Source organism: Ricinus communis, chromosome 7 (assembly GCF_019578655.1).
Source record: "Ricinus communis isolate WT05 ecotype wild-type chromosome 7, ASM1957865v1, whole genome shotgun sequence".
Taxonomy (NCBI): Eukaryota; Viridiplantae; Streptophyta; class Magnoliopsida; order Malpighiales; family Euphorbiaceae; genus Ricinus; species Ricinus communis.
In genome coordinates this window covers 27168786-27191115 of record NC_063262.1, presented here as the reverse complement: position 1 = coordinate 27191115, position 22330 = coordinate 27168786, and the positions used below count along the sequence as shown (strand labels likewise).

Sequence of the window (22330 nt, the reverse complement as noted above, 5' to 3'; positions counted from 1 at the left end):
TAAACTTCATATTCATTACTTATAAAATGTATATTGATCTGTTATTAGTTCAGGTTTATTAAACATAAACTTCAGGTTCATTAAACATAAATTTCAAGTTAATTACTCATAAAGTGTATATTCATTTATTATTAGTATCAGATTTATTAAACATAACTTTTAGGTTCATTATCTATAAAGTGTATATTCATCTGTTATTAGTGTCAGGTTCATTAAACATAAATTGTATATTTATTAATTTTTATTGATAAATCTATCTTAGCATATGAATATATTTTTATTTAATTTATGAATTTCTAGACTATAATCTATACACCTCAGGTATACATATGATGAACCTATAATTTATAGCATATGAATCTACAAGTCATATTATAAAATTAAATTATAATTGTGATGTTTGGAATTAAATTAAGAAAGAACAAAAATGATCAAAATAAAATTATTTATTTCTTAGAAATATAAAATTACTTTTCTCTATGTTAATTTTTAATTATGTTGATTAAAATCCTTATAATTTTAATAAATATTAATTTTCATATTATGTGTAAAGAACTATAAAATATACTAAAATATAAAAATTGAAATAAAAATACAATAATAAAATTATTAGTAGTATTTAATATAAAATGAGAAGTTAGAATAGTAAAAGAATTATTTTAGAATATAATAATTTATGTATCTTGCAAATTTAAATTTGTGATGTTAGTTTATTTATGTATTTTTAATTAATTAGAAATTTAACCATATTACAAGCCCAACTTTAAAATTATAAAAGCACCTAATTTAATTAACTATTAACACACACACGTGTGTTTAGTCTTGGGCACATGATGCATCATGTACCCCGACAATCCGCGTAACTGCTATGTACAACCTGGTGGTTTCACAGTTTTCTCTCACTTTTGACTTTTGGAAGATTGATGGAATAGGTCACTACTCGTTTCACTATATAGATCTACATTTTGTCCCTACAAATAATTAAAGAAAAATATCTATAATATCCATTTTTTTAGTTGTATAAAAAAGTTATGATATTTTTTATTCTTTCATTTTTAATGTGTTTAAACATTAGAAATACGAATTTTAACTTTTTTTTAAAATTTAAAATTTGTTTTCTTAGTTATTTTTGGATAAAACAACCAAAATACAATTAAAGAGCCAATAAAAAACAACCACGCCATAATTTTAAAAAATATAAATTGGAAATATAATATTTTTTTTAAAAAGTTTGCACAATAATTAATTAATTAATATATATATATATCGTCTAGGAAGGAAACTCATGTTTTAGTATATACATAGGAAAGCCGTGTGCAATGAGAAAGACAAGCATGACTTGAGATGGATTCTTTTTACCTATTTTTTAACAAACAAGAAAAATTTATACTATATCCGACTAGTTTCGGGTTCAAGTCCTGGGCAGCATTTATAAGACCTAAATTTTTTTTGACACATAAATTTTTTATTTTTACATGTGTATTATTTTTGACACATAGGGTTCAAGTTTATAATTTTATAGTTTTTTTTATTAATTTATTAATTAATAAGTTACATTCATAATTAAACACTGACTCTAATCCTAAGAAATAGTATATATATTATATATTATATACTAATATTATATTAATACATAAATAGTTTTCTAATCGGATAATGATATTAATTCTATCATAAAAAATAAGATATTAATTATATTTTAATATTAATTAACTAATAAATTAATTTTTAATTATATAATAATCTAGAAAATAACTTCTTAAATTATATTTTAATATTATATTCAATAATAAATTAATTTTTTAATTATATAATAAAATTTTAATTCTATAAATAGTAATATCGATTATAGTATTAAGTTATATAATACTAAAATTAATTAATAAATATTTTTTAAATAATTTCTGTATTGTTGTACTAATTAAATTTTAAAATTTTTAAAATTAAGAAAGAATATTTAAAAATAGTTAGTTTGCTATTGCTTTTCAAAATATTATAAATAAAATATTAAATATTAAATTTTTTATTAACTTGTACCTATCAACTTAATTTTATAATTGAAATAATAATAATGCACGAATAAACGACTAGTTGATTATAAATAATAAACCAAATGGACTAAAATTTAGTTGACTTTTTATATTTAAAATAATTCTTTTCTTAAAAAAAATTAGAATATCACAACTTAATAAATTTGTACAATCACTTAAATAATAAAATAAATTTTCTATCATTTAACATTTAAAATTTTGTATAGATAAAGTTAATATAAAAAATAATCTTAAAAAATTTTATTTGATAAATATTAGTTATCCTGTTATTGAAAATTAATTATGTATTTTAAATTATACAAATAAGTTTTGCAATAATATTCATTTGGCTAGTTGTTTAAGGCACATTCATTGTAATTTGAAGGTTAATGGTATAAATCCTAACTTGCAAGAGATTGTTAGTCAATTTATCTATCTGATCTGTGATCAGCACGCCTAGTTACCGGTTAATTCGATCATATTATTTAGTTACCGGTTGATTCGATCATATCGTTAGTTTTAAAATATATTAGTGTAAAAATAAGTTTTAAAAGGTGTCTGAATTAGATTGTAATTCGGTTCATAATTCAATCGGTTTAACCGACTGGACCGAATCAGATTTGACAACTATCATCACTATTGTACAAATAAAATAATATGATAATCTCCACCTGCTCTAACTTTCACTATATATTTCTTCTACCGTACAAATTTGGTTAAATTACTCTCACTTTCACAATTGTCCGAATTTTTTTTTCTTTTAGATTAAATTTCAAGAAGAAAGAGAATAAGGTAGAGGAAAATGAGATAATAAATGAGATATGTTGCTAAATATTTTATTTAATGATGTGGCCTTTTATTTTATTTTCTTAAATTGACACTTAGAGTGCCTCGTCGGCTTTTCATTGGTGTGGTTAATGAAAATTGACGGTAGAGAGTTTAGTGTTATTAAACTCAAAGTTCATAGGGTTTAGTATTACAAATTAAATTTAGGGACTTTAACGATATTATAGCTAGAGCCTGGGACGGTGAGAGTAATTTAGCCTACAAATCTATGTGGATCAAATAAAATACAAATAACAAGTGCTTCTTTGGTCAAACTTCTATCTTTATGACTATAACACTTCAGGGAATTGGCCAACAAAATACAATACTAAAGGCATTTTTGATCTGTTGCTGAATATTTGGTAAAGTTAAAATACAGAAGAAAACTACAAAAAACTTCTATCAGATTTGTTTGATCCGATATTCTCCAAGTATGCCTCTCTTCTACTTCGTGCGTGAATCAGAAAATAGAAGAGAGTTCTACTTCGTCGAGATGCCAAGAGCAAAATCTCAAGGTGATGTCGCTTCTAGCAGTAATCATATTGAAGAAGGAGAGAGCTCTTCTAATTCTAAAGGAAGCAAAGGTAAGACTTCTAGTTCAGAATATTTCATGTCAAACTATGAAAATCTTCCTGATCATCTCAAGTCATGCTTAGATTATTGTTTCATCATCACCTTTAGATATGGTGTAGACAAGGAAAAACTTCCTAGGCTTCTTTTGGCCGCATATACAGTACCAGAAAAATCGGGGGAAATCATGGAAGATGTAATAGAAAACATTATTGAGGAGTTTGTTAGATTGCAAATGCTTCAAGAAAATTACCATGCTGAAGTGAAAGTTTCTGAACCATATTTTGAACTTTTCCTTGTTGAAGTGGATGAACAAGATTTTGTTGCTAAAGCTGCAAACTTACCTGTATATGCTGTGATTGAAGATGATGGGAAGGACATTCCTCCTAACTTCAAAAGCCTTCAAATTCATTCTTTGTTTTTGATTACTGCTGAGCGACGTGCTCCTTCTTCCGTTTCTGCTCGAGGACTTTCTCGGGCCTACATGGAAACTTTTTGCAGGCTGCAATCCCTGGTGGTTTTAGGTTTAGATGGCGAGGTGGAGTGCTTGCCTGATAAAGTGGGAAGCCTAATTAATCTCAAGTATTTAGAGGTGCGGTGGTCAAATATAGATGACCTTCCAAGGACCTTAAATAATCTTCAGAAACTGCAAACTTTGGATGCAAGATGGAATAGATTTAGAAATCTACGTGAACTTCCAATAGAGATGTTAAATTCTCGACAGTTGAGGCACCTTTTGATGTCCCATACAACCAACAATGGTGAAATTAGAGTTTCAAAAGGCTTTGCAACAATGGTCAATCTTCAGACTTGTGATGGAGTGTATGCTGGAGGTGGGATTGCTAATGAATTGGGTGCCTTAGTCCAACTGAAAAAACTTGGTGTTAAGCGTATCTCTGAAGATCATGCTAGTGATCTATCTGCAGCCATCATGAAGATGTCAAAACTTGTCTCCTTGTCCTTGGAAGCAGAAGGAAGTTTCTTTGATGATACACAACTTCTTCCTGAAATCGAACAACTTTCTCCTCCACCGCTTCTTCGGGAGCTTATTTTAAGTGGTGGACTAGTTGAAATTCCCAAATGGATTTCCTCCATGGAAAACCTTACCACTCTAGGATTATTTCAGTCAAAGCTATTGGAGAACCCCAATTCAGTCCTTCAGTTTCTTCCAAAATTAAAACATCTCCGTCTACAGGATGCCTATAAGGCAAAATGCATTGGTAAAGAATTTTGTGAGGCAGGTGGTTTCCCAAAGCTGGAAACTCTATCAATTGTATCTCGGACTCTAGTGGAGTGGACTGAGATTGTAGAAGGAGCTTTTCCAAGTTTAAGGCGTCTCATTTTCTGGAACTGTTGCAGGTTGAGGTTTCTTCCTGAAAGTTTACAGAATATTTCTACACTTCAGGAATTAATTTTGTTTAATACACACAAAGATCTTGCCAGGAAACTTATTGGTCAAGAGAATTACAAGATTAAGGACATTCCAAAAGTGATAATCTATTGACCATATCAAAGCATGTAACCAGGATTAAGGATGTCAGGCTTTTGTGTTAAATGTTTTATGCTCCTTCGTCATATATGCTTGGAGTTTACAGATTACGATGTTTAGGCATTTCCTTTTCTTATATTCTTACTGATACTTTTGAATGTCTACTAAAATCATGTAAAATAAGATCCCATGATAATCTTTTAATCTTACAAAATGAATTGTTCCTCCTTCATGGATGCAAATCTTTTTGCTTTACTTGTTTGATTCTTAATTGGCTAAGCATTAAGTTGGTTTCTACTTGATCTTTCCTGTACTTCAGTGCTGTATGGCGAAAGAAATTAGTGTTAGCTATTGAAGCAACGAATATAGGAAATTGCAAATCCTGTCACCACTTGATCTGTTTGTAACACAAAGTCAAAGGTGCCCCAACTGTTTCTACCTATAATTCAAAGTGAAAATTGAAACTGATGTGAGGAGATTAGAGTATAAAAAAAATTATTAGGTAAACATTTAAAATCAGATGAAAATATATAAAAGAAAAACACTTGATGGGGCCGAAGTTTCAAATCACATGATACAAAATCCATTTAATAACAATCAGTACTGCTGAAACAAATTCCCATTACCTGTAGCCAAAATGAATACCAAAATCTCAAATTGCCAGAGAGTAAAGCTCAGTTTTAATTTTATAAACACATGTTCATTTGAATAATTTCAATTTGGTTTCTACTAACACTCTTTCACATTGCAAGTTTATTGACAATATAAGATGTAACATGTTCATTATATCACATTTCTAAAGTAAAATGTATTTATCTATTCCAGGTGTATAACGATTATATGAACAATAAATGTTGAGTGTTGAATGATTAGCATATATATTTTTAAATATTTAAAGCTAATAAATATACATTATATATTGATCGGCTTCATATATAGATGAAAATATTTGCTTAAAATAGATTAAATTTTTTTTTTTTCATTAAACTAATTTCTTCAAGACATTATTGAACTAAACAGAATAAGAAAGGTGTTGCATATTTTGCACCTTTTACGAAGAATTAGATTTAATTAAGTTTCAATGTAAATAAAACTAGAAGAAAATGTAATATGGTAGCAGATTGTTAAAACTTAAAAATGGAGGGATTTGGAGTTTAGAGAGAGCATAAAGTAGTGGGGTTAGTTTTCGGAAATTTCAAGAAATTACCTACACTGAAAGTGCTGGTGATGATGAAAAGAAAAGCATCAATTAGAGAAAAGTGAGTTACTAAATAGAGTTATTCACTAAAAAGAGAATCTGAATGGAGTCTCAGTTTCACACACTGCGGAAACCAGTCTTTCCATATCCATAATAATTGCAAACCTCTTTATTGTCTTGGAGGTGTATAGAGGTGACTTTGTTGATAGTTCAGTCATCCAACCAAACTACAAGGACTTCCTGCCCTAATGTCTATGAAATTGGAAAATCTTGTCGACCTATCTTTATGGGTACAGAGAACCTCCTTGGAAATATATAAAGTTTCCATTTTATCTGATAGTGTGATTTATGAGAATTAAAAGAATATTTACGCAGTTTTTCTATCATCAATTTATAGGGAAAAAAAACAAAATGATATTATGAGATTTTTAAAAATCTGAGGTTTATTTTTGGATGAATTTATGTTAAAGTAAGCAATTGTTAGAATCTTTTTCTATAAAAAGAATAAATATTTGTGTAAAGGTGCTATTATTTAAGAAAAAAATTGTAGAATTAATTAGAATGTTATTATTACTAGTGCTGAGTTCTAGTATTGTAATATTTTTTATTTTCAATTTTAAATTTATAAACTAACTAGTGGTTTATCAATATAATTGATATAACTATTTTTTAAAATTATTATTTAAATGTAATATTAAAATGTAATATTTATTATTTAAATGTAATATTAAAATATAACTAATATATTTTTTTTAGATAATCATTATCTAATTAGAAAACTAATTTATTATTAATATGTTATTTTTTAGGATTAGAATGAGTGTTAATAGAAGCGTAACTTATTAATCAATAAATTAATAGAAAAAATTATAAAATTATATATAAATTTGAATCTTATGTGTTAAAAGTAAGTACACATATCAAGACGGTAATTCTATATGTCAAAAATTAAACATATATATCAAAAAAATTTAAGTTTCAGAAATTAATATATATATATAGATATAGATTTTAGAATATTCCTATTTTATAGGTTTTTCATTAAGTTATATTTTTAATATTTTAAATCTTTCTTTTTTGTAATTTTAATTTTATAAAAACATTTAGACTATATCGTATATAAAACCTCTATAATTAGAAATTCTTTATAACTACGGGTCCCTTGGCGATTGTCTTAGTAGCCTACCTCACGGAGCCGCCCCTCCCTCCCAACAAACTCTAGAAGCACAATAGAGCTTCATGAAGATCTTGCAAGGAAAGTAAGTGGCGAAGAGAATTACAAGATTAAGAACATTCCAACAGTGGAGATCGATTGACCATATTAAAGCATGTACCCAGGATCAAGGATGAGAAGCTTTTATGTTAAATTTTTTCTCTCCCATGTCATCTTTGCTTCAACATTTTAGGCTTTTATTGTTTCTTTCTCCTTTTACTCTTAGTGACGTTTTCAGATTTCTATTAAAACCATGTATAATAAGATTCCAGGATAAAATTTTATCTTACAGAAGGAATTGCTTTTTCTTCATGGATGCTAATCTTTTGCTTTACTTGTTCGATTAGGAGTTATCATCTTAGCATTAAGTTGATTTCTACTTGATCTATCTCGTATTCTGTTGCCGTATGGCATAAGAAATTAATTTTCACAAGCGAGATAGTTATGAAGTTCCATGAATTTGCTGTGCCTGAAAGTGGAAGCCTTGCAGTATTCTAAGATTGTTATATTGATGTAATGTAAGGACTCGTTAATTTCCACATTGCACTGTCCCACTGTTTGATGTTAACATGTGAAACTTCACTTTCATACATAATTACATTTTACTATGTAAAACTTCTACAAACCGACACATCATAAAACTGGGAGACAAAAATTAATTCGAGGATAATGAGTCAATTTGTACATAATCCTTGTTCCTGATCCAATTGCTGATGAGATTCACATGAGAAGAAAAATTCTTGTAAATTGAATGATCGCATTGTCCCACCTAACCACTAGAAACAACTTGGTGGGTTCACTGTTATCTTCCACTTTTGACTTTGGAATGGAGATAGGCCACTGCTCATTTTGCTATATACATCTACATTCTGAGATCATGAGAAGTAATATGTGAAATTAGTGATAAATGATGTATTGTTTTTGTATATGATTCTAAGATTATAACTGACATATTTATTTATATATATACAATTTATTCAATGGTTGTCTAAGCTCTATTCTAACGGTTGTCCTAAGCCTATGTCAACGTATCTTTCTTCTTTAGGTAAGGTCGAAGTGACCTTTCCTTTAAGGCATGAAAGGTTGCTTAATTTCTCGGGAGTCTATAAGAAAAAGCCTCTACAAGCTTTTTGCTTGTACAGTCTCTGAGATTCCCTTTCCTGGTAGCCTGTGCATTCTTCTATTTTGGTTTTCATTCTTCAACATCATTCTTCAACGCTCCTCCTTAAGTTGGATTCGTATAGATTTACAGAACCCATCTTGCTAAGAATGGTTTGGTGATTTGTCTTGTTGAGTGCTTTTGTTAATATATCCGTTAACTGCTCCTGACTTCCGACATATGGTATTTCGATTTCTCTGTTTTGTACTTTTTCTCTAATGAAGTGACAATTGACTTCAATGTGTTTGGTTCGTTTGTGGAATACCGGGTTTGATGCGATGTGACGAGCAGCTTGATTGTCACAGTACATTTTCATGGATCCGTTATATTCGATTTTTATGTCTTAGAGAACTTGTTTGATCCAAATGAGTTCACTGGTCGTAGATGCCATGGCTTGATATTCAACTTCTGCACTTAATCTTGCAACCACACTTTATTTCTTGCTTTTTCATGTCACCAGGTTTCCTCCTACAAAGGTGCAAAATCCTGTAGTTAATTTTATGTTACAGCTCCCTACCCAATTTGCATCACAGAAACTAACTATAATGTTAAAGTTGTTTTTCTTCATCCAGATTCCTTAACCTAGGGTGCCCTTGAGAAACCTAAGTATCCTATCAATGGCTTCCAAATGACTGGTACGAGGAGCGTGCATGAACTGGCTTACCATACTCACTGCATATGCAATATCAGGCCTGGTAACAGTTAAGTAGATCAATTTACCTACTAAGCGCTGATATTGTCCTATGTTAGTTAATGGTTCACCATCTTCTAAGTTGATTTAGCTTCTAGTTTTTTCATCTCCTTTAATAAGTCAATGACATACTTTCTTTGGGATAAAAACAATCATTTGTTTAATTTTGTCATTTCTATTCTAAGGAAGTATGATAGTTGTCCAAGATCTTTAATGTTAAATTCCCTTTTTAGGCTTTGTTTGACTTTCTCTATTTCTTGATCGTCATTCCCTATTATTATAATGTCGCAACATACACAAGGACAATAATACTGTGTGTTTAAGTATGTTTAACAAACATGGAAGAATCTGATACGCATTAATTGAAGTTAATATTTAAAAGAAAGAGGCTTAGTTTGGCATACCATACTCTTGGAGATTGTTTCAATCCATAGATTGCCTTTTTCAGCTTACATACCAGAGAAGTGTCTGACGTAGATTCATGGCTAGGGGGAAGAGTCATATAGACTTCTTCTTCCAAATTGCCTTGCAGAAAAGCATTTTTGACATCCATTTGAAATAGATTCCATCCCTAGTTGGTAGCTACTGATGGAAGACGATATTCATTTTTACAACAGGGTCGAAGGTTTCTTGATAATCGACTCCATAGTTTTGAGTGAATCCTCAGGCTACTAGTCTGGCCTTGTATCTTTCAATCGTTCCATCACAGTTGTATTTTATTCTATATATCCATCTGCATCCTATAGGTTCTTTGTTTGGTGGTAGCGGGACAATATTCCAAGTATCATTTTTCTCTAGGGGTTGAAGTTCTTCTTTCATGGCCTTACACCATTTTGAGTTGGTGTTGGCTTCGTAGAAGGATGTAGGTTCAGTGTATGTTGTGATGTTACTTAGATAGGTCCGGTATTGGTTTGAAATGGTATCGTAAGAGATAAAATGCTGGATTGGATATGTTACCTTATGGGACAAATAATCCCTTAATTTTACAGGAGGTCTAGTCTGTCGAGTAGATCTCTGCAAGGCGATTGCTTCTACTTGAGGTTCTTCTTTGAGTATTTAAGCTTCTCTCCTTAAAGGAATTAGCCTTGAGTTTGAGTTCGGCTCCCCCTCTAAGTGAACAACCTGTTCTTGAATGCTGTGAAAAAATTAGAGTTATGCGGAAATAATAGAGTGTATGGCCCATGAGTGTCTATTAGAGGGTTTTAGAGATTATCCTTATGGTAGGGTTCATTTTCGACAGACGAGATATCCCGGGATATATAAGTTTTGTGAGTGGTAGGATCGTAATATTTATACCCCTTTTTTGAGAGGAGTATCCTAAAAAGAGAGTTTTAATAGAGCTTTTATCAAACTTGTTGTGACGTTTGATGTGAACATAGCAGGAGCAGCTAAAGACTCGTATGTGCCCTATTTTGAGTTTTCTGCCTTTAAGGATCTCTAATGGACTGAGGTTTTTCAATGTGATGCTGGATAACCTATTAAGAGGACATCCGACCAATAGATAGTAGGGACATTATTTTGAAAAAGAAGAGTTCTCGCAATATTGAGAAGATGCCTGTTTCTGCATTCAGAGACCCCATTTTATTCAGGAGTATTAATGTATGCGGTTTGATGCACAATTCCCTCTCTTTTAAAAAGTTCTGAAAAATTACAGTTTATGTACTCAGTGCCATTGTCAGAGCGAAAAAATTTGATTTTGGCAGCTTTTGGATAAAGTGAAAAAATTCTTAAAAGCAAGAGAATACCTCATTTTTTTTCTTTTAATAAGTAAACCCAGGTGGTACGAGAATAGTCATCAATAAAAGTAACAAAATATCAGAAGTGATTATAAGATTCAATGGGGATAGGTCCCCAAACATCATAGTATATTAATTCAAATGTTTTTTTAGAGACACTAGATGATAAAGAAAATCGCAAGCGAGTGTGTTTAGAAAATTTACAGACATCACAGTGACTGAAATTTAAATTGTAATAAAATAGTTGGTTTAAAACTTTATCAGAGGGATGCCCAAACCGTCGATATATCAACATGCCTTGATCAATTGTGTTGTTTGACATAAGACACTGTTTGGGGGAATTTTTGAGGTAGTATAACTCATTTTTTAATTATCTCTCACCAATCGTCTTCCTAGTAATTCGGTCCTGAAATATGACTGAAGGTGAGAATATAACATTACAATTTAAATTACAAGTTATTTTTCCAACAGATAAGAGATTTGATTTAAATTCAGGTAATAGCAAGACATTCTTAATATTTTTGTTAAATAATAAAGTGGTACTGCAGCCATGAATTTTGGCTTTGGTCCCATTAACGACTGTCACATGTTGGGAATATGCAATGAGAGCTAAATTTTGCAATTTCATTAGATCCCATGTCATGTGATCAGTGACGTCAGAATCAATAATCCAAGCATCATGGTAGGTATTTGCAATATTTTGGAATGAATTTAAAGAATTTAGTACCGAACCTGACCTACTAGGTTGTTACTGAATCAGGGTCTGAATCTATGACAATAATTGGGTTAGTTGGGCTTGTGTTGCTGCTGGGTCAGATCTAGTTGGAAAACAGGTCGGATTTGGATTGAATCCGAGTCGAGTCAAGAAGTTGGGTCAGATATCCTGATCGGTTCGGGTTACTGTGTTGCCTTTAGGTCCGGATCGGGTCAGGAAGCCGGGTCGGGTTGTCATATAACTCTCAGCATATGACGACCCATTCTTTTCACCATTTTCTCTCGGGTTTTCTTCTCTTCTATTAGCCTCGCCGAATCCAAACTTTCTTTCCCCTCTTTCTCCTCTCTTTGTTCCTCCAGCACTGTTTCCCTTCTCCCATCCCCGAATCGGCAAACACTGGTCGTGACGATGACCTTATTTTTTTATAGTGGTCGCATCGTTTGACGTTATTTGGTCCTCCTCTTGGTCGGTTCACTTCGTGGGTGTTGAGGCGTCGAGTGGTGCACGCTTGATTTTCTGTAGCGTCGAGAGAGAGAGAGGAGTTCATTAGGATTCTCCGAGTTTGTTCTCGCAGAATATTAGCTATTACAGCGTCGATTTTAGGGAGTTTCGTTGACGGGAGGATTTGGGACCTCAAGCTTTCGTAGCTTGAGTTCAATCCTCCCAGGTAAATGTAGACTAGGTCTTGTTCTGCCATCTTCTGTAGTTCTTCTGTGTCAGTTATTGGAGGGAAATAGTTTTGCAGTTCTTTCCATCTGGTTAGAACTTCTGTTGCATATTCTGAGCTGTTTTTGGTACCTTGTGTGATTTGCGATAATTCTTGCTTGAGATTGAAAATGTGTGTGAAATTTTGTTGATGGCCATACAGCCCTTTCGTTTTTTTTTTTCCAAATCGCCTTTGATGATTCTAGAAGCATGCAGAGCCTGGAAATTTGGGGCTTCATTGTGCTGGTGAGCAACGACATGACCATGTTGTTTGTCGTTTGCCACTCTTCCAATTTTTCTACTTCATATTCTATCGGAGCTTCTAGCCTTTCTGGTTTGGATTTTTATTTTGTTCCTGTGATGAAACCTAATTTTCTTCTGCCACTGAGACTAATATACACAGATTTTGACCATTCGAAGTAATTTTGATTGCCTTTCAGAATGATGTTGGTTAGTTTATGTTCATTTTGAGACATGATTGGTTTGTTTGAAAGATTTTTGAAGGTAGATGATGATCACAGGCTTATGACCTGCTCTGATACCATGTGAAATTAATGATCAATGATGTTTTGCTTTCTGTATATGATTCTAAGATTACAAGTGACATTATTTGTTCATATATACACAATTTATTCAACTGTTGCCTAAGCTCTATTCTAACGGTTGTCCTAGGCCTATGTCAACCTCTCTTTCTTCGTTAGGTAAGTTCGAAGTGACCTTTCCTTCAAGGTAAGAAAGGTGCTCCCTTTCCTGCGAGTTTTCGAGAAAAAGCTTGTACAAGCTTTCTGCTTGTATAGTCTCTGAAACTCCCTTTCTTGATAGCATGTGCATTCTTCTGTTTTGGTTTTCATTCTTCAACATCATTCTTCAACACACTAAAACAAAGTACAAAAGAAATTGTTTTTGTTGCTGAATTGGGTGATACTTAAAAAACAAATGCCTCACTTCTACTTCACTTGTAATTCAGATAATATAGAATCCTTTGTTGCGGAATTACTGAGAAAGAAAAATCAAGATGATGGTGTTCTAAGTATATCACTTGACGATGGAAACAGATCGTCAATGTCGAGCATAGCTGCCAACAAAGATGAAAGCGACTGTTTAGCAGCTCTGAAATCAGATTATGAAAAGCTTCCTGATCGTCTCAAGTGCTGCTTTGAGTACTGCTGCATCTCCATCAGATACTCTATGGAGAAGGGGAAACTAATTCGGCTTTTGTTGGCTGAACGTCTAATACAGGAAAAGAATGGGAGTATCATGGAGGATATAGCTGCCAGCATAATTACAGAATTAATTGGCATAGGAATGCTTCAAGAAGAACAAGATGGAAGTGGGAATATTCTTCAAGTGCCCAGCTTGCTTCGCCAATTGTCTCTTATTAAAACAGAGAAACAAGATTTTGTCACTAACCCTGCAAATTTACTCTTGCGTCTGGTAATCAGGGACCATGGTAAAGGCATCCCTTCTAGCTTGAAAAGTCTTTTAATTCGATCTCTGTTCATGGTGACTGCTGAACGCTGTGGATCTTCTTCCTTTGAATCTGAAAGTGGCATTTCTGGGGCCTCCATGGAAACTATATGCGGATTTCAATTTCTGTTGGTGTTGGATGTGGATGGTAAAATAGAATATTTACCCAATGAAATAGGGGATTTGGTTCACCTGAGATATTTAGGCTTGGAAAACTCAGATCTGAATGAGCTTCCACAGGCTTTAGGCAATCTTCAGAAACTTCAAACTTTGGATATAAGAATGTGCGGATGGCTGCATGAACTACCAATTGAAGTTCTGAGAATTAAACAGTTGAGGCACCTTCTTATGTCCAGAAGCATCGAATATGGTGAAATTATAGTACCCAAAGGGATTGGTAAGTTGGTGAATCTCCACACTTTCACTGGTGTGTATGCTGGAGGTGGCATTGCTAGTGAATTGAGCACCTTAACCCAATTACGAGAGCTTGGCGTTAAGCGAGTCAGCGAAGATCATGCCAGTGAGCTATATGCAGCCATCATGAAAATGGGAAATCTCATCTCCTTGTCACTAGAAGCAGAGCAAAACTACTGTGAAGATACAGATGAAAGGTTTTCGCTTCTTCCTGAATTTGAATTATTTTCCCCTCCACCTGTTCTTCAGGAGCTTTATATAGATGGTGGCCTAATTGAAATGCCCATTTGGCTTGCCTCCATGTCAAACCTCACCACTTTAAATTTATTCCACTCTGACCTACAAGAGATGCCAACTTCAGTCCTTCAGTTTCTACCCAAATTAAAACATCTCACTCTATGGGAAGCCTACAGAGGAAAGCAAATTGGTAAAGATTTCTGCCAAGCAGGTGGGTTCCGGGAGTTGAAAACTCTTACAATTGCTTCCAAGTTTCTAGTGGAATGGACAGAGATTGAAAATGAAGCATTTCCAAAATTAAAATGTCTTAGTTTTCGTTGCTGTTTAGAGTTGAGATTTCTTCCTGAAGGTTTACAAAACATTTCTACACTTGAGGAACTAGCTTTGATTCCTATGCATGAAGACCTTGCTTGGAGATTAATCAATGAAGAAAATTACAAGATCAAGCATATCTCAAAACTCAGGGCTTGCTATCGACAAAAATTTTGCGGGATTTTCGTAGGAGATCCGAAGGATGTGTTGTTGAGCGCCTGACTTTCCCTATAATTCTCCAAGTGAAAGATAGTTTAACAAGTTATCTTACGCAGGTGCAAGTAGCTGTAAGGAGCACTTAGTGCCTTACTCCAACTGAAAATACTTGGTATTAAGCGTGTCTCTGATGACCATGATTGGGATCTAGCTGCAAGAATCAAGAAGATGTCAAAACTTGTCTCCTTGTCATTACAATTACAAGCAGAGGGAAGTTTCTGTGACGGCACACAATTTCCTTCCTCAAATGGAACAATTTTCTCCTGCAACGCTTCTCCAGGAGCTTAGATTAATTGGTGGACTAGTTAAAATTACCGGTTGGATTTCCTCCATGGAAAACCTCACCACTAGGTTTATTTTACTCGAGGCTACTGGAGAACCCCCAAGTCAGTCCTTCATTTTCTTCCAAGATTAAAACATCTCACTCGAGGGGGTGCCTATAGGTGGTTTCGCGAAGCTGGAAACTCCCCATATTGGATCTGCCACTCTACTGCAGTGGGCTGAGATTGTCGAAGGAGTTTTTCCAAGTTGAAGGGCTTTTTTCTGGGTGGTTACAGGTTGAGGTTTCTTCCTGAAAGTTTACAGAATATTTCTACTCTTCAAGAATTGCATTTGTTTAGTATACATAAAGATCTTGCGAGCAACTCAATGGTGAAGAGAATTAAAAGATTAAGAACATTTCAGAGTGATAATCTATTGACCATATCAAAACATGAAAGCAGGTGTAAGGATGTGAGGTTTTTATGTTAAATCTTTATTCTCCCTTGTCATCTCTGCTTCAAGTCCAGGGAATATGACATTAGGCACTTATTCTTTCTTTTTTTCTTGTTTTTGAAGTGACGTTTCCCTATTTCTATTAAAATCAGGTAAAATAAGAAGCCATGATAAAAAAATTTATCTCTTGCAGAATGAATTGCTTTTCCTTCATGGATACTAGTCTTGCAATTCCTTTTGATTCTTAAATATCATCTCATCATTAAGTTGGTTTCTACTTTATCTTTCTGTAATTCATTATTGTATGGCATAAGCAAGTAATCTTTATTATTGAAGCAACGACATATTAGGAAAGTGCAACTCCTGTCACCATTTCATCTGTTTCTATACAAATTCAAAGGTGCCCCAACTGTGTCTGCCTATAACTTAGAGCTGAAATTTGAAATGAACTTAACCTCCTGATGGATGATCTAGAACTGAGCAATTGTCATCCCCGGGGTTCTAAACATAAACCTACTCTATGCATACGAAATATCAAGCTTTCCTCTTTCTCTTATCCTTTCAGGCCTGGCCTTCGATTGCCAATAACCTCTCCAGAAATTGGTTAAATGCATCTTCTCGACTCAGCATACTAACCCTGACGTAGTTTCGACCGGCTCCAAAACGCTCGCCGCCTCTTGTCAGTATCTTATGTGCTCTTAAAAGACCCTCGCAGTCTGCATCTTCCTTGTACTTCAGCCAAGCAAAGGCTATTAAGAGAAAAGGCAAGTGTTAATTAGAAAATCAATTTGCTTGGACGAAAAAGAAAAGAGAAAAAGACTAATTAATACACAATCCTTATAATATGCATTACCAGGATTTGATTCAATGTACTTCTCACTGAAGTTGCACCATTCTTGTGGGTACTTGGGCAGAGTGAAAATTTTACTGTTCTTAACGATTTCTCGCAATTTCTTCCATCTCTCAGCCATCAGGCACTGGCCGTACTCGAAAAAATTTTCTGATTCAGGAGTCCCAAAATGTTGACAGTTTTCAGTAACCACTCCAAGAATTTTTGCAGCTCGAATCTGGGATTCTTTAGATATGCCAATAGAGCTAACCTCTATGAATTTAGTCATCATCCTTGCCACCTCTTTTTCCTTAACAAGTGCCCATCTTCAATCCAAAAAAAGGAAAAGAAAAAATCAAAACTGAAGGCATAATATAATCCTCTTTTTTTTCTTTCTTCCTTTTTGCCTTTCAGAATATCGATGTTATCTATAAGACAAAATGATCAGGGCATGTGTTGCTTACCCAATTCGGGAACCGGCATGCCCGGTGCTTTTCGAGAATGTAAACAGCATTATATCATAATCAGCTGGACGAGTAATTGCTGTGTACTGGGGCCAATAATAGGCCAGATCATAAATGTGCTTTCCTTCACCTCGGTTGACCACAGTTTCTCTGATAGCACCATCAGGATTATTTGGTGAAGTGACAACCTCAATGTAAGGTTCATTTTTATCATATGCATAAGCATCACCGGCCCATTTGTAGAGCCTGGAACGCAGGAAGTCCGTCTCCTCTTTATACGACTGTAAAACAATAGGAACATTACCAATTTAAAGCAATAACGAGTCGATTAAATTTCAGGAAATTCACTGTGCTATCCTCTTTTTTTCTTAAAAGAATGCAAGGAACTTTAATTTTTAAGCGTGGAAGCACCAACAGATTATATCATTAAATATATAAGAAAAAGCAGTGCCAATATATACGCATATAAATATGGAATCATGATTAATATTTGCACAAGACTTATAAATCTAAGTTTATGGAAAATGTGGCCAATATGCAAGATGTCTGCTCCAAGTACAGCAAAATTTATTATTAAATCGTTTATGTTTTTATTCCACTGATAATAACTATCTTCCTTCTCAATTGAAGAACAGGCAAATGGATCTTTCCTGTCTGCTTTTTGGAAAGAACTCTAGTGGTTTCAGAATCAATCATCTTTAGTTCCTGAGGGCCGCCGCTCAATGCGGATTGGCCAAATCAAGATTTGAGTGTTGGTGTAGCAAACAACAAAGACAAGCACTTCCCCACCATCAACTTGAGTTGAACAGAAGAGAAGAGAAGGATCCAAAGTTTAATAAATGTAGGAAAGCCAGACATAGCCATGTTACCATGTTTGCCTGGGATCTAGGGCTAGAAGAACATGCACATGTTGTACATGGTGTGTTTGTTTTCTAAATTTTTGTGTGTGTGTTTTGAAACATGTTTGTCACTTTGTCCCTTACAATTATCAGTACAATTCTTAATTATAAGATCAGATGGTCAGGTATCGAATTTTAGAATTTTCTTTTTTAATTATAGAAGCTCCTATATTATACTAAAAAATATCATACACTTATTTGTTGAGACTTTAAAAATAACAGTAACATTAGCTCAACATGACAATGGAAAAATAATATTGTTCAGAAGAACCCAGGTTCAGTATCTCAAGTTATTAATAATTTGTTAGCATCCTAATTAATACGATGATTAAAGCTAATAGGACGCAGAAGAAGAAGAACATTGCATGTTCAAGGTTGGCCCATAAACAGAGACTCAGCAAGAGACACGGTGTTGCCGCAAATCAAAAAGAAAAAAGGTAAATTAAATCTTTGTTCCGTTGACTTTGACTTGTTAAATCTTAATTAAGATCTAATCACACACTTAAAACAAAAACTGAATAAGTCAACCATTATCAGTGGTTCTGATTGCATCACAAAGTGAATTTTTGATTAGTCACTCACCGAGTAGTAAGGAGCAGCGCACACAACACTGATGGGCTCAGGCCCACCGGAAGAAGAAGCAAGAGCGTAAAGCGCAGCCTGGTAGAGCTGAGTCGAGCCTGTCCCTACCACGATGTACCGATCATCTGATACTGCATTTCCGACCGTCCGATGAAGCCGCTTGATGGCATCAGAGAGTTGTGGTTCTAGGAACCAGCATACGTTTCCAATATCGCTGAAGTAGCTCATCAAGTCACTTCCTGAGATCACCATCGTACACTTGTCGCCTTGTTTCCTCCAATAAGGCTCGAACATCGTCGGATCGCCCCTGTTAAAATTTGTACAGAAAAAGAAAAAAGAAAAATACTCTAACGTTAGTCTGTACTTATCAGGAGATAATCCAGTAAGTGGTACGTGGAAGTAGCCACCAAGTACGTGGATTTGGATAAAGTAGAGATTTTTAGATAGATATTGATCATATTTTCTTTCGTCTACAAAGGAGAACATGGGTTCTAGGATTTTGAATTCCTGACGATTTTGTGATATGATTTACGGTTTGGCTATTATAGTTAGTAACGGGGGTTCTTCGACAGGAGAGTATCAGGCTCGAGTATCCTGAACGGAATACGAGATGAACATTACAGAAAATGCAGTAACAATGGGTAATGCCCAGAAAGCCAAGCATGCAAGGAATCTAAAATCTAATTTCAGAAACCTTGTTCAAGACGAAAGCAAACTGAACGCAAAGAAACAGATAATAAGAACGAACTTACTGATCAAGATTGATAATGGAATCCGGGGAGGGGACGTTCTTGGTGCCATTACCAGCAGAAACAGAGGTTTTGTTGTCATTAGCTGCGTTCTCTAAACCACCCATTTTCTCTCCTCTTTGTTTGCTCTCTGAAACTGGAAAAGAATTATGGTTGCGTTAATGGGTCAGACAGGGATTGGAAGTGTGTTTCTTTTGTAGCTATGCGCTGGTACCCAGAGATATATATAGAAAACAGAAAAATATAGGTGGGGTGGTGCATGAACCACTATGCCTGTAACTTACCATTTGGACTATAATCCCAAAAGTGGCATACATTTGGAGATTATATAGCAAAACCTGCTACACGTAATGAAACTGCAATCTCTTTCCTCAGATTTACGCAGATTCTCTATTAAATTTAAGCTTATGTTGACCTTAAAAGGAGAGTTACTATTTCTTTTTTTCACGAATAGGAATATCTTAATAATTCCTTATAATAGTAAATGGAGATTTCTCTTTTATTGAAGAAAATAGTAAATGGAGATTTATTACTTCTGTATAAACTCATTGAACTAATTATTCATCGTATTAGAAAAAGTTACTACTAATAGAATATTGGAATTCAAAAATAAATTAAATTTTGTTTTTGTTATTTAAAAAGATAATGATGCTTATATACAAATATAAATTAACTAAATTTCTCCTTATTATATATAACCATTTATTTTATTATATAATTTACCTCACTAACTTCTCTTTCTTTTTTCATTGAATAAGTTATATTCAACAAAAAGAAAAGGGTCTTGTTTCATATTAGGTTTCTTTTTTATAATGACTATAGTTCTTGTATGTGCCAAATATATATATATATATAAGAGAATAGCTCTTTTTAGTTAACTATGAAAGAAATTCCATAAATGATTCATTATAGAGTTGTATCTACCAAATAAGACTTCTGCCTTTCTTCTTCTCTATTACCAAATAGGCGCTCCTTCTTGTCCTATTAAAAAACCAAATAGCCCAAAGTTACATAAATGATTATCTATCTATTTATTAACTATAAAAATTAATAAAATAATTAAACGAAACTTAAATTTGGGACTTCCTTATCTTATGCAATATATTCCTATATGTATTTTTTCTCTTATTTTACACATATAAATATTTGATAAAACTTGTGAAAGGTGACCATTTTAAGAGTGAAAATTGGATACAAATTTACCAAGCTCAAAAGAAAAATAGTAAAATCTGAGGAAGATATTAATATCAGAAAGATTTTCACATGTAGTTTTATATTTATTATATTAAACTCTCCTCCTTATTTTTTTAATCCTATAATAATACTATATTTGAATTTGTATTTGTTAACTCTCTTATAAGCTTTAGATGTCTTTAGAAATTAATCATTGTTAAGATGTAAAAATAAATATACAAAACATTCTAATTAAAATAACAATAAAATGATTTAAGAATGGTTAAAAATATGGTAAAAGGCGAGAAAGATATTTCTCTCCAAGATAGTAAGGATTAAAAATATCATTCCCATGATTGATAAGAAACAAAGAAGAAACCATTTGCCCCATTCTTCATAAGAATTCTGCCACATGATTTTAGGCTGCCCAAAATCAAACTACATATAAAACCATTTCTTTTTATGCTTTGTCGGCTTTCAATTCATGTGCTCCCAACGATTCCGTTTAACATATAAATTTATAATTCAAATTAAAGCAAAAAAGGAGAGCTAATGATGATGCATGTGGTTTCTTTTATTTTTTATGTTTTATAAAAAAAGAAATTGTCTTTTGTTATAAGAATATGAGGGACAAGAAATTATTTGCGTTTAGTAGATGCATGTGGCGTTTTATGATTATACATGTGATATCATCATAAACTTTCAGTTCTTATAAACTGAATTTCGTCTCCAAAATGGCACTATTATAACATAATATATATTTGATATTAGCATGCGAAAATAAATATTGACCCTAAAATTAATGTAATATATATAATAAAGACTAAATTGTTATAAATTGGTGAAATAAATATTAAATTATTTATATTTATAATTTTTTAAATAAATTTAGTTTATTATATCATCTGTAGATTAAAATAATGATAAAAAAATTTATCATATATCGCTATATAATTAATTTAATTTACCAATAATATGATCAATCGATTCGATTTAAATCTTTTTATTTATAATTTTGATAGTGTGGCAGCACATATGGAGCATGGCTTCCATGTTTCTTTTTAAAAAAGAAAAATTGAAACTAACAAACAATATCTTTTTATCTTTAAACTTATTTTTCACGTATCAAAACAATAAGATATAAATGTGTGTTAAATGTTTTATTATTCCAAAATAACTGCTTTCGACTCTTCTTTTAAAAGCTACATTACATAATTTAAAAACTACATATTAAATTTGATAATAAATACAAGAAGTTTTGGCAATTAAGGCTAAGAGTTAATATCTGTCATAATCTTATGTTAATGATGCCAACTTATATAATGTATTGCTAATCTAATAATAGAAAGAGCAAAAAGGAAGATTGTATTTTTCTTTGTTAATAATCACCAATTACAGTTTTATAATTTGATTTATAATCAAATTACAGAACTCGTTTACTTTTTAATTTTTTTTTTATCTAATCTTTATTCCGTGTTAAATTTTATTCAGTATCCACAGAAAATACATATCTCAAATTGAACTAAATTTTTAAATTTAAATTCATTAATTTATAAATAAAAATAATTAAAATTCTCTAACAAACTATATATATATTTGCCAAAATAGAAAGAAATTTAAAGTCCACGCTGCCTGTTGTATGGTATCGCTTTGCCTTTCTTTTAAAAAAAATCTGTGTTAATTTTAAACCCTTTAGACCTATTTAATTTAGGAAAAATTACACCAATGCTATATGTGTTTCCTAATTTTAGTCATTTTGGTGACTGGATATTTTGTTTATTCAAAAAATAGTTACTAGACTTTTAAAAAAATCTAAATTAGTTTTTATATTACAATTTGCCTTCACCGAACCGTTGAGTTGGCTTGAGTGAGCTCTATTTTCACTTACATATCTCGTCATGTTAACTTTATATGTATTTCAATAAATAAAATTGGTAAAATTA

The 22330-nt window shown here is 32.5% G+C and overlaps 3 protein-coding genes across 4 annotated transcripts; 2 read left to right on the top strand and 1 right to left on the bottom strand.

Moving 5' to 3' along the window:
- The first annotated feature begins 3163 nt into the window (after positions 1–3163).
- LOC8273488 (disease resistance protein RPM1) lies at positions 3164–5156 on the top strand. Of its 2 annotated transcripts, XM_015724606.3 has the most exons (2): positions 3301–3439; positions 3537–5156. In XM_015724606.3, exon 2 carries the CDS (start codon positions 3613–3615, stop codon positions 4927–4929), a length of 1317 nt encoding a protein of 438 aa, XP_015580092.2. In that variant the 5' UTR covers positions 3301–3439; positions 3537–3612; the 3' UTR covers positions 4930–5156. The 2 variants fall into 2 exon arrangements, with proteins under 2 accessions (XP_002527910.4, XP_015580092.2); XM_002527864.4 differs by having other exon boundaries at positions 3164–5156.
- A 6872-nt stretch (positions 5157–12028) lies between these two features.
- On the top strand, positions 12029–15973 carry LOC8273487 (putative disease resistance protein At1g59780). The gene has a single exon (XM_002527863.3). It carries the CDS (start codon positions 13268–13270, stop codon positions 14981–14983), a length of 1716 nt encoding a protein of 571 aa, XP_002527909.2. The 5' UTR covers positions 12029–13267; the 3' UTR covers positions 14984–15973.
- A 23-nt stretch (positions 15974–15996) lies between these two features.
- LOC8273485 (L-tryptophan--pyruvate aminotransferase 1) lies at positions 15997–19490 on the bottom strand. The gene is made up of 5 exons (XM_002527861.4): positions 19218–19490; positions 18466–18772; positions 16985–17265; positions 16545–16846; positions 15997–16440 (listed from the first exon to the last, which is right to left on the bottom strand). The coding sequence occupies exons 1-5, from the start codon at positions 19319–19321 to the stop codon at positions 16253–16255; spliced, it is 1182 nt and encodes a 393-aa protein (XP_002527907.2). The 5' UTR covers positions 19322–19490; the 3' UTR covers positions 15997–16252.
- Positions 19491–22330: the final 2840 nt, after the last annotated feature.

Coding starts and splice junctions, on each gene's coding strand:
- LOC8273488 (XM_002527864.4), top strand. CDS start 3,289: ATGCCTCTCTTCTACTTCGTGCGTGAATCAGAAAATAGAAGAGAGTTC.
- LOC8273487 (XM_002527863.3), top strand. CDS start 13,268: ATGCCTCACTTCTACTTCACTTGTAATTCAGATAATATAGAATCCTTT.
- LOC8273485 (XM_002527861.4), bottom strand. CDS start 19,321: ATGGGTGGTTTAGAGAACGCAGCTAATGACAACAAAACCTCTGTTTCT. Junction 17,266..18,465: donor GCGCTGCTCCTTACTACTCG/GTGAGTGACTAA, acceptor ATTGTTTTACAG/TCGTATAAAGAGGAGACGGA. Junction 16,847..16,984: donor CATGCCGGTTCCCGAATTGG/GTAAGCAACACA, acceptor TTTGGATTGAAG/ATGGGCACTTGTTAAGGAAA.